General features: G+C 37.9%; 1 protein-coding gene across 2 annotated transcripts in view; it reads right to left on the minus strand.

The window, feature by feature from the left end:
• The window catches only part of LOC139720262 (SH3 and PX domain-containing protein 2A-like), a 59,103-nt gene extending 47,324 nt beyond the window's left edge, over positions 1-11,779 (minus strand). For both annotated transcript variants that reach the window (XM_071631630.1, XM_071631626.1), the window contains exons 1-4: positions 11,648-11,779; positions 8,396-8,496; positions 6,073-6,153; positions 2,799-2,874 (exon numbers count right to left, since the gene is read on the minus strand). In XM_071631630.1, the coding sequence (XP_071487731.1) occupies positions 2,799-2,874; positions 6,073-6,153; positions 8,396-8,467 (229 nt within the window). In that variant the 5' untranslated portion in view covers positions 8,468-8,496; positions 11,648-11,779. The remainder of the gene's footprint in view (positions 1-2,798; positions 2,875-6,072; positions 6,154-8,395; positions 8,497-11,647) is intronic.
• Positions 11,780-12,601: the final 822 nt, after the last annotated feature.

The following is a 12,601-nucleotide window of genomic DNA, read 5'->3' on the forward strand; positions in this document are numbered from 1 at the left end:
TTCAGGTTTTCAACCTTTTTTTGTGAGATAACGAGAAACTTCTTATAGAATATGAAAGAGCATGTAATTCTATGAGGGATTCAAAGGTTATTTGATGAAAACTGGTTTTGAAATAGCTGAGATAAAGGGATCCTAGTAAAAGGTAGGATCCAACTTACATTAGGATCACTTTATTTTGCTTTGATTTCTATCTTGCAAAAAGTTACAAACTCAATCCTCATGTTAACCAATACCATCCCTTTTAATTGGAGAAAGATTACATGGAACTGGGTAAATTCATTCAATCTGCACAAATATCAGAAACATTACAGAACTTTTCCGACTTGTGAGAGAAATAGGAACTTTATTTGTCTAAGGTGTCTCGCCAAAATATGAGAATCAGCAAGTACTAATAGAAGGGACTTACAGTACAAAAATATTCCAACCAAAATAAATAATTGGTATTTGTTGAACAAAAGAGGCTTCCAAAGTGAAGAGATTTTGTTTACTCTTCCTAACGAGACACCAGCAATGAAAAGCGAAAATACAATATACAGATACTGCACTAAACCACAATGATGAGGGGCCTGGGATTCACATGAGTTCATGGAGACAAAGGCATTCATACATGGAGGGGTAATCTATTCAAGCATTTAATGGTACACACGATAACATCTTGTTGGTGGATGTGTTTTACATTATAATTCTGATATGTACTCACACAGTTCAATATTTACAAAAAATATATAAAGTTCCTAATCCTTCACTACCAGTCTTATGAGACATGAAGCAATAAGAATCATTGACTTCCACAATAAAACTGCTTGGAGCAACACAAACAAACAAACAAACAAACAAACAAAACAAGTAAAACTAGAATGCTGGGAGATTGGTTAAATAATGAACGTAGTCAGGCATACCATACATTGCGCCATGATCAACAGGAATGGAACAAGATTGTGTGCTGATTACTAGGAAGTCAGAGACTCCAACCCCAAGCACCTTCTGATCTGGAGATTCTCCCGCCTGAAACCCCTAGCAAACAGGAGACTCCAACTTGATGTGCGCGAAGTTCCTTGTTGCCGGTGTCCAGCTTTAGGGTTCTGGATGTTATCTTGTGCTATCTAAGGCTTATTTTTCAACATACGATGACACTAAGTAAGGAATCATTTCAAGCGGGAGAAATTAAATTTCAAGCGGGAGAGTTGGAGTCTCTGGGAAGTATGTATTCATGTACGCGTGATACCCACTTCACACTAGCCTCTTGGGTGATCACCTGTGGGAATCAAACAGGGAACACCTGTAAGACATTTCTATCATAGAGTTAGCCAATGAGCTCCTGCTTGAATTTCTCTTGCCTGCTCTTCTGCAGCGCAAGTACATGTTATGTTGTACATGCACGAAATGGCCACCAAGATGTTGTTTGCATGCTGACCTTTGCTTTTCACCAAGAGGTACCCACGATACCTTTGACGCTACAGCATCACCCCGGAAATTTGCGGAGGAAACCGTCAAATTCACACGGGATGGTTCAAGGTGAGATTTCTGAAAAGTCATCCAGCATTTAAGCCCTATCCGAAAGTTTATCCATGATGCTCTCATGCTACAGCATCATCCCAAAGTTCCTGGGAAATCTTGGGTGAAATTTACTAAGCATGAAAGGGATATTAGCTAGGCAAATGGAGTCAACTTGACAGGCTGTCGAGAAAACCCACACCTTGCCCACATCGACTTTCATAGATACAGTGAAATCCACAAACAGAGCAGGTACATTTCTATGACAACACGACGAGGGAGCTGTGATTTTTTTCTTTTTATGTTTCCCCCCAAACGATGATTGTGGTCATTCTCACATGCTATATATACCAAATATAATTGTACATGGGAGAGGTGATGGTGATGTTGTTGACTCACAGGTCTCTCATGCAGTTTCATACAAATTCTACTTGCGTACAATCTTCACAAATGATCTTCTCCTTGTTTTTACATGAATTCAAGAACATTAAAATATATCCTTAACCTCAAATAGTGGCAAATATTTGAAAAAGATGGCTTTGAATTGGGAATAGTGCTCTATAGATCTGTTGAGTAACTATTTAATACAAAGAATAACTTCACAATATCTTGATGTACACTAAGTACTGGCTAATGAGCAAGGTGCTGAGTAATGACACTGCTCAGCATACAATGAAATTATGCTGTAGTGACTACATAACTGTTTTGTGAAAACATATGTACTCCACATTCATTAACTCAAATCTTTCTTTAAAGGTCCTGTTTACCTTTGGAAACAGTGATTTAAAAAACTGTTCAAGATATCACATTTGACGCATACATGTGTAGGTCTGTTGTATCACAAAACATCCTACCAAATAAAATCTTTGCAATAAAGCCTAAGATATAAGGAGATATCAGTATTTTTTTCATTAAATCATAACTGTAGATGGTAATATTCTGGCAACATTTTCATTATAATTATTGTTCACATTTTGTCTATTTAACAATGCTTAACAATGATTATGGAAATACGGTTTCAAATTTTTACAGTGTGGTTGTTTCTATCCCAAACTCAAATTTGAGAACTATTTCAAAGCACTAATGCTGGATTTTTGCTTCATCTGCAAATGGTAAATTATGCCTTTAATACTTTTGCCCCAGTGTGAAACTTTCATCCCTCTGCACAACAAGTTCACTTTATCTATTGAAGTAAATTATATTACAGGTTGACCAAAAGAAAGAAAGAAAGAAACAAATCTTGGAACAATTTAAGTCTTGTGTCATATATTTCAAAATCTTGTTGTATTTTGAGTAAATATTACCTGGAAGGAATGGAATACACCTGGCAGAGGGGTTGTTTGTTCCAGCTTCATCAGGGAACTGACCCAGAATCTTGACCTGGATAAAAAGAAGAAGAAGAAAAGGATTCATAATGCAGAAAACACAGAAATGAGTGCAACTGTCCCAATCACTTTTCTCACTGCTGGCAGCACCTTCTGTACCTCAGCAGTCCAACTGACTTTTCTTTCTTCTTTTACAAAGATACAATAAAGAAGAAAACTATATTCAAATTTAAGGGAATATCTCACGTATGGACCCACGGGGGGATTGTATATCTATCTTAATCTTATGAAAGTACTGTCTATTTACAAGCTCTCTCATTTCAATCAAAGATATCAAAAAGAGTAACTACAGAGAATATGAGTTTTGCGCAAACAGCATTGCTCTTGATTACTGGCAGGAAAAGGCATCATCAGCTCACTGGACTCACAAACTAGGTTCTATTCTATGCTATCATACACTGTATGTGACCCTGCATCACAAACCCACCAAAAAGTCACCAGACATGTGAATTTTTAGTTAATGGCAGATTCTGAAAGAGCAGACTCTAAGCTTTAGTGACGCATTAAAGCATTACAAATGGATTTTCTTATATACATTGTATCTAAATTACAAAAAAAAGTACATACTCTGGATAAGTGTTTAAACTGACGAAAAGGCCTTTTAAATATTGAGTTTATAAATGCAAGTGATTCATCCTCATCAAGCCACGCTCTATGCACTGAATGGGACAAAATACAGGATGCAAAATGCCATAGTAACCACAATGAAAAGATTATCAGATTAGGCTTAAAAGTTGTGCACTGTAAGTACATTTGCTTCATGACTACTACTAACTTTCAAAGCAGTATCCTTTCAAGAGTTATTAGAGTTGAAAGTGAAGAGCATGTAGAGGGTGTTTAAGAAGTGCTTAAGTGTTTAAGAAGGGACCAGTAAAACATGCATTTTATAACCATACTACTCCACAATAAAGTGATAGAAAAACTGCAAAATTCACAATTTCCCAGTCAATTTGTGATTCCAAACTTATGTACAAGAACCAGATTTCAGAAAACATAAAAACTAACAATTATTGACCATGTTGACCTATTCACCTATTCTGAGCCCTCACATATTATGAGTATTATTGAGGCGTGCAACTTTGTGTTGGTTTTGTTATGCATGGTCACATATTGCCCTTTATCAGTTGACTGTAAAGTTGTCTTTACAATTCTCTTGGCAATTATCATATGTATACCAACTTGTCATGGCCTTGAAAACTATTAGACCTGTTACAAAATCAAGTGATCACTTTGTGCATATAGGGCAATATTGGGAACTGATGGCGAACCCTGTATACTGATTCTAGCATGAAAATGGCAAAGGGGGTGTCACACCATTGAATATTAGCACAAAGCAACAGTTTGTGCTACTGACCCAGGCAGAATGAATTGTCCAGTGCCTCTCATAGAATGGAGACATCATTCACCTTTCTTCAGGATGTACCCCGGCAGTCTGTACTAACTTGTTTGGGGTAAAATTTTCCTAAACTGTTGTACAAATTAACAAGTCAAAAACAACACTAAAAGATTAAAAGATTTTTCCCCAGTGCTTGAAGGTCATATTTTTTTTTTATGTAAGGGCGAAGGGAATTCAGTTGATATATTTTTGTTCAAGAAAAAAAAAATGGTGGTCTACTCAGGAAATTAGCCAAGCCCCCCATCCACTCAAGGATCGGAGGGACTGCATGCAATGTTCCCAACATCTGCAATACACTGGTTCTTGTAATTGTAAATAAATAATTAGTTATTTAATTGATTGTGTAATTGTACTTGGAGGAGAATTGTAAGAATAATGAGGGTGTACAGTATTTGTCTTTTCATTTGACAATCTCTTTTGTTATTAACCTGTTGAGGACAGGCTGATTTTGCTACAACATGCATTTTTCATAGACGCTTGCCTGAGTATACTCGGGACTTGTCCTCAACGGGGTAAAAAAAAAAAAGAAGGTTAAAATCATAGAAAAATAGATCAAATTTCCAGTATCAAATTCCTTACCATTAGCAAACATAGATGTGTGACTGTGATATGAGATTTTCATTTTTGTTTGGTTTCTTGTGAGTTCTGAGATCCCTATTTCAGCACACACACAATCTCTCCTAAGGTACTGTAATGACAGTTTACTTACTTGAATACAGACAAAAAGCGTGTTTTGTTTTTTATTCTCTCTCTTGTCATTTTTGCAGTACTACAGACGACATTTTGCAAATCTCAGTGAAACCTCAGTAAAAACTGAAAATCTGCAGGGTTGAGTATGGGACCTGGGTGCAATGTAAGTGTGCTAAACACCACACACTTACACAGCCTGTTACCAGGTGTTGATAAGTTGGCAGCACACTGAACCAGAAGCATGATCTTTGGAATCATCAACTTTCTGAGCTAAAATGGATTCTGCTTTTGACCAATGACAGGATATCTGGTGGATCAAATTACTTCTTTTCAGACAATGAGACATCTGTGTCTATAGAGACTTCATGTCTTCCTGCAAAAACTGGATTATCATTACTGTGCTGTACCATAGGCCTACCTGTGACAACTCTTCCAAATGTAGAAATTTGTATCTATGCAATGGGTATTTCTTCTTCCCCCCTCCAAAATGTTTACATTTTTCTTTTCTGCACTCTCCTTTACATTGATGCGACATCATCATATTGGGTGTTATGTGTTTACTTTCATGTACTGTTCCATGGGTAAGCACTGCAGTTGATACACAGTTATCTTGAGTGTGTTGAAATGAGTTCCTCAACAGTACTGAACACGCAGTTGAGAGGTTGAGTTGAGGAGTTTCATTTCCTCACAAGAACTTTATTTTCTAACAAATCCAAGTTAGACTAACGGCGTTGTCTCAAATGTTTGCTGATATGCAGCAAGACATAATTTGTGGGATTATGATACATTACAACAAGGTGGCACTGTGCTGTCAGTTATACCGAGCACAGTTAGCTCCAGTAGCAAACAACTAAATATGCACTTCAGTATGAGCAGTACAGTTGAATGAATTGGACTATGCATTCTTGTAAAATATATGAAGGGACAATGTCATGCCAAGTTTGGCCACAATTGGCCAATAAATGACCAAGGTTTGGGAATGGGGGAAAATTAGCCACCTGGCTCGATGCAGAATTTGTAAAATAGCCGGGCAGTACAGGGTTAAAGGCATTAAATTCTCTTGTTGTATAACAAATCCCTGCAGAATGCACTTTTTTCTTTACTTACCTGAAGGTCAAAGAATGTGCTGTACCTCCTGTAGATCACATTAACAGACCCATCAGACCATGTGACATGAATAATGTAAACCTGGAAAGAAAATCAGGTTGGGAAAGTTAACTAGAATAGCTGAAAGCATAAAATCTGAATCGCATTTTCACATAGTACTGTAAAACCAAAAATTTTGGGATGCATGAAATTTTTTGTGAATTTCTCGAGGAGCCAAGATTCACTATAAATCAAAATGCAAGCAAAAGCTCTTGGCAACATTATGCATAGAATGCCAGTGGCAATTCATGAAAACTTACTGCCGCGAAAAAGGCAGTCAGCTCCAATTCATGAAAATTTCATGCCACTGATATTTCTGGTTCTGCAGTATACTGTATCTTGTTTGATGTATTCTTTTATGAAATGTCACACCTACTGTACATGCCAGCTCTAAAACACTTTGTCAGAAAACAAACAGTGAATATCCTTGTGTAACTGTAACGTTTGTAACCACAATGCTTATTTTTGCCTCTACCAGTAGTTTGGGGGTTTGGGGGAAAAATTGGGGTTCTCTTTGTTCATTATTCATGTTTGAGTGAGTGTGTGGGTGTGTGTGTGTGTGGGTGTGTGTGTGTGTGTGTGTGTGTGCATGGGCTGGATTTTTCCCTGTTTTGCATCATCATGTTGTGCTGATGGTCCTAGCTTTCCTGAGCAATGAATGTAGCCATTAAACATAATTTCAGTCCAAGTATCTAGCACGTGCCTAGGCAAACTTTTCTCCTACACTTGTTATATCGTACTTGTTTCCTTTTATTTTCTTTCATTATATGATCATACAGTCAAACCTTTTTATACAGTCAGACCACCTGCCCATCAGGCAAACATATTCTTCACATTACACATGCACAAAATCTAGTTAAAATGAACTCATCTACAACCACCCTTGGGTCATATTTTGTGTGTGTGTGTGGGGGGGGGGGGGGGGGGAGAGGGGGGTTCTGAACAGGTAATACTGTACCATGTCCATGATTTATTTGTAAGAGAGGGAAAAGATGTTTAGAATTGTAATAAAAAAGTGATTTATTTTCCTACAACACCTCTTTTGAGAGGATATGAAATCATCTTAATCCTTGAAGACTGTGACACATGGAACATCGAGCAGCATTGTACTGTTACTAAAGACAGTCATCTTCAAAGCAAAGACCCTTTAGTGTCCAACAAGTACATCCTTCTGTGGAGCCAGTAGGAATTCTTGAGGTGGAAATAGTTGTAACATGAATATGTTCATCACAAGAGAGGAATATACTGCCACATGTCATTACAGCAGACACATGTCCTTGCCTGGCACTACCCTTCATCTATCGTAAGCTGTTTTCTCTTGGGTCTGTCAATAGACAATTTTGACACTACATTGTGTGATGAAGAGATCCTGTTTGCATCACATATGACATCACAGTGCGATGACCTCACAGGTTCAAATGGAGCAGCTGAGGCAGCAAAATAGCAAATTGGTAATATTTGTTGTGTGTTGTGAGAATTACTCCTGGTCATGGTAATAACAAACCCTAACAGCATGCACACGCTGATCATAATGCTGACAAATAGGAATAATGTACAAATGCCAAAAGCTGTTAGCACTGGATTTTGGGCAATATCTTGATCTGATTGCTGTTTCAGTTGTTTGGAGCTGCTTTGTGTGTGTATGTGTGTGTGTGTGTGTGTGTGTGTGTGTGTGTGAATCAAAGTAAAAATTCACCCAGTTGTCCGTCTTCAACTGAAGTCTGTTGTACCAGTAACAGAGGGGAAAAATGAGCTTAAATACTGTAGCAAACCTACAGAAATATACATTTATAAATAAACAAGTAATACTGTCGTTGAATTAAGATAAAACTAAAATAAAAACATAATCAAAAGATTTGTATGAATGAAGTATCTGTCAGCCACGAGGACAAAACCATGTACCTTCAAAGATTGATTTAGTATTCAACTTGATTACAAACAAAATAGGAAAACAAAGAAAATGGGAGGGTAGAAAAGCACCAAGTTGAAAATATTGTATCAGGAACAACTTCTACTCCCAACTTGCAATGCATCTACCCATTATTCATCTGCACAAGTTCAAGTCAGTATTTACAACTGTATGGTTACACTAAAGAGTGCACACTGTACCTGGCTGTTTAGATTTTCTTGCTCTAGATATATTTCCACAAAATTACATTTTCTATAATATCAATTATACTGCATATAATGTGCATCCTACACAAAGCATTTCTTTGCACATACCATCAATGATTAATCAATTGATGTCAAACATGCACCATAAAACAAATATTAGCAAGCTTACATAATGTTTGCTTGGTTCTCTCCTTTTCTCGATGTCTGTGACACACGCATTCACCACCGTTCTCTTTCCCATGCTCCCCTCTGTGGCTGTTTGTTAGACACCTGTTTTGGAAACAAATATGAAAACACAAAAATAAAATCTACAAATCACATGCAGTGCATCACTCATGGCATCAAAACCTTTGAGATATTACTGTACATGTACATGTATTTACTTTGCGTAAGTTTTGTGAGTTTTTCAATACTCAATCTTACAATACTGAATACAGAATGACAGAGTATAGTATACTAGTATGTTGGATTCTGGGCTCGACTCTAACTCTCCCCCCCCCCCCCCCCCCCCCCCCCCCCATGGTGGCCTGTTTGGGCAACCAACATCTTGAAATTTCAAATTGTGGTGACCTGAAAAGAAAATGCAACTATTGGCCAAAATTAACGAGAAACATTTAACATTAAGTTTTGAATCCTAGTTGCTCGATCAGACCATCAAAAGATAACCTTTTAGGAAATCTGGTGGCCTAACATCAATTTTATTTTCAATCACTAACATGAATTTGAATCCAACTGGTTGTCAGGAAAAATTGATGATTGTTGACTGAGTTGGTCATGTTGTCGCTCGAAACTACTCACTCTTCGCGATCGATCATGGTGTATGTTGAATGCACAATCTGAAAGTTAGCCAGCTAATAACCAGGAGCTAAAGATCAGTATGGCATGCTGAAAGAAGTTAGTTGAGAAATATGTGTGTCTGTGTGTGTGTGTATGTATGTGTGTGTGTGTGTGTGTGTGTGTGTGTGTGTGTGTGTGTGTGTGTGTGTGTCTGTGTCTGTGTGTGTGTCTGTGCCTTTGAGCTACAACATGAAAGTTGAAGTCATTATTGACACTTCCTGGCAACCCATTTGGTTCAAATTCTGAGCGAGTGGATAGGCTATCAAGTGTTTCCAGTGATTTTGGAGCAATTTTGGGAGTGCAGAATTCAAGATATCTACATGGATACATACAGTGTATTAGCACCTGAGATACAGGCAGATATGCCTACATTGTTGTATCATCTTTAAAAAAAAATCAAAACCAAAAGCAGTCATATTCCAATCAAAGCGACCCCCTGATTCCACAAAGCTTGAATGAACATCAAACTGCAAATTGTAATGAAATTATGTTGTTGTTGTTGTTGTCGTTGTTTTTGCAGAGTTGCATGATTCAATTGAGTATATGAATATAAGAACGACCCAAGTCCATGGAAGACCATTTCGAGTAAACTAAAAAAAACTTCATATCTTTTTTTGTTCGTCCAATAATATTCTATTTAACTATGATGGGATGGCAACATTGTATATACAAATTAGAACATATATCATTATGACAATTAACATTAACATTAATTGTGGAGGCCATTTTGTGTGATGGACTTGGGTCGTTCTTTGATTCATATGGACTTGGGTGGTTCTTTGATTCATATACATGATATTCTGCTATAGAGATGAGAGAAGGACGAGAGAGGGCGCTATAACATGAATGTAAGAATGACCCAAGTCCTTCATTCTTACATTCATATAAGATTTAAATCATTTATTTCAGGCACTTCCGGGGGTAATTAGGATTTATCATTTATACACAAGATGAGTCCATGCATAAGCTACAATTTCCCATGTCAAACTGAATTTGGCCAAACATTGGACTTGGGTCGTTCTTATATTCATATACTCAATTGTACATGGCCATTGGACTTCCTTGTTTAAGTGTGTTTATTCATTTCAGTGAATAAGACCACTGTCTGTTGTTCTAATGGATGCTTTCAAGCTAGGTATCAAAGTACTGTAAAACATGATATATTCGCGGCATGAATTTTTCGCGAATTGGAGCCAACGGCCTTTTTAGCGGCATGAAATTTTCGCGAACTGGAACTGGTATTCAATGCATATAGTGTAGAAAAGAACTTTCGCGTACATTTTAATTTCGCGAATCTTCGCGCTCGCGAAATTCGCGAAATTAAAATGCACGCGAACATTTCTCGTTTTACAGTATATTGAATTGAATTCAGTATACCACAGCAGCAAATGAAACTAATGAACAAAATGCACACACACACACACAAACACACACACATACAAAATGATTTGTTTGTTGAGTATGCACTTATTGACTTAGCCAGAACAAGAAGAAAGGTCGTTTAAAACACAAGTGAAAAGTGGCCTTGAAATCTGAGCCCCGTTTCATAAAAGATGTGAGGATAGCAACTCCTGCTGGAATGGCAAATTCCCATAGCAACAGCCAATCAGGAAGCAGCATTAATTCTTGTCACTACCAATACCATGACAATTGCCATTCCAGCAATATTTGCTATCATATCAACTTTTTTTATGAAATGGGTTCCTGTCGTGTAAGTTTCATGTGCACTTTATACGAAGATGCCGCAAAAACTCATCTCTGTCGAATACTAATAGTATCATCTGATCCACAACTTAACCAGCAACTGATAAGTGAGGATTTGTTTGTTCGATCTGGGACATGGGAGTCTATGCTTAGTGCACTTAGTAAAAGTAGTAATCTAGTAAAACTTTAATAGTATGAGCAATTGACTGAAAGATCGGTCTGTATCTGGTCGTCAGGATATGTTCCGCGGAGACTGCGTCTAGCTTCATGGATCCCCTCTGCTATAGAGGAGAGCAATAACGTCAAAAAAATAAAAGACTCCTCTGAACAGACGGATCTTTCTGTCTATATGAGCAACAACAATTTGCTCTTGAAAGTCAATGTAATTACTTAATACAAATTGCTTTTACAAGTAGGTTGTATCTAACTAGATCTGTGCGTGCGGCCGGCTGCGGGGAGCAACGGCGTGCATTTTGAGCCATATTCTTTTGTAATCTTGTCCCCACCTTGATTTTTTACTACTTGCCACGGCCCTCCCTGGTTCCTGGCTAAACTCTGAACTATGGTACTTTAGTCAAAACGAAAACGCACTTAACTTACCTTTCATAAATTATTCTAACGAGCCATTCACACCGTGGTCAGTTCAACGACTTCTGCTTTGGTAGTCCTTCCCTATATACTGTCCTTACTGAATCTAGGTATGTTTCATATTATTAGAGCTCTAGACGACAGATCTTATTTGGCACATCACACAAGAGTGAAACTGAGAATACCAGAGTCTGCAGTGACAGTGTCTCAGTAAGAACTTTGCGAAAAAGACAAGAGAGTATCAAGCATCGACACATACCACTGCCCAACTTTTAATATCAAATCAACTTACAAGTTTGGAGAGGATCCTCAGAGATTGCAGTGAGATACCGATAGGAAATGCACCTGCGACTTCTTCCGCTGTTGTTCTTGCCGCAGTTAGTCCTCATGTAAATGTATGTGTGTCGATACCAGTCCTCTTGATCTTCTCGAGCAAACCTCTATTTTACACGCAGCGCATACCGTATACACTGGCTGTATTAGTAACGTTCAAAACGTAACCCTATTTCCGGGTTGCGATTTTTTTTTCCGTAACCCTAACGCGTCGAAATTGCCAATAGTGTCACTTGAGCAAAGACTATCAGTGTACAAGTTGGTTTTTGTACGCATGTGCGTGGACTTCAACAGTTAGGCCATGGAGGTATACCTCCATGGTTAGGCGTTGGGTTCGTACTGTTACACAGTATACAGAGTACCATTGGCATGGTCGTCTGCTAACCACAGAATCAGATTACAATGTGAGAATGGGACGCCGTCCTTCAAGCAGAAACATAACAACGGGTTTGTGTGTATGGGTATGTGTATGCGCGTGTGTGAGTGTTTGTGTGTGTTTCCACTTCACATGTCATCGCCATCGCGTTCGGCTTTCCCTTAGGTGGTATTTCTGTAGTTTTGTTCGCCGTCTGCTGACACTTTTCCTGCTAGTGTCTCGCGAGACTTGCGTTACTAGGATCAGGGACACCTCCCTGCTAGGATCCATGCAAACTCGACGTCGTCATCAATATCTTGCAAAAAGTAAATTGGAAATCTAATTGAAGCTTGGAATAAATCATAATCAAAGTATTATATATACGTATCATAGCGACACGTAGCGGTATATAGGTTAGTGAAGCAACCTTCTTTGTCAAATTTGTAATCTGCTATTTACATGTAGATTAACGTCTATATATCTTTTCATTTTATTTGTATTCCCATATACACTATAATCTTGTATATCTTTTGTGTCATGTGTAATCTTTGAGTATTG

Source organism: Diadema antillarum, unplaced genomic scaffold (genome assembly GCF_040938485.1).
Source record: "Diadema antillarum isolate AM-2024a unplaced genomic scaffold, OU_Dant_1.0 scf00000010, whole genome shotgun sequence".
In the NCBI taxonomy this organism is placed as follows: Eukaryota; Metazoa; Echinodermata; class Echinoidea; order Diadematoida; family Diadematidae; genus Diadema; species Diadema antillarum.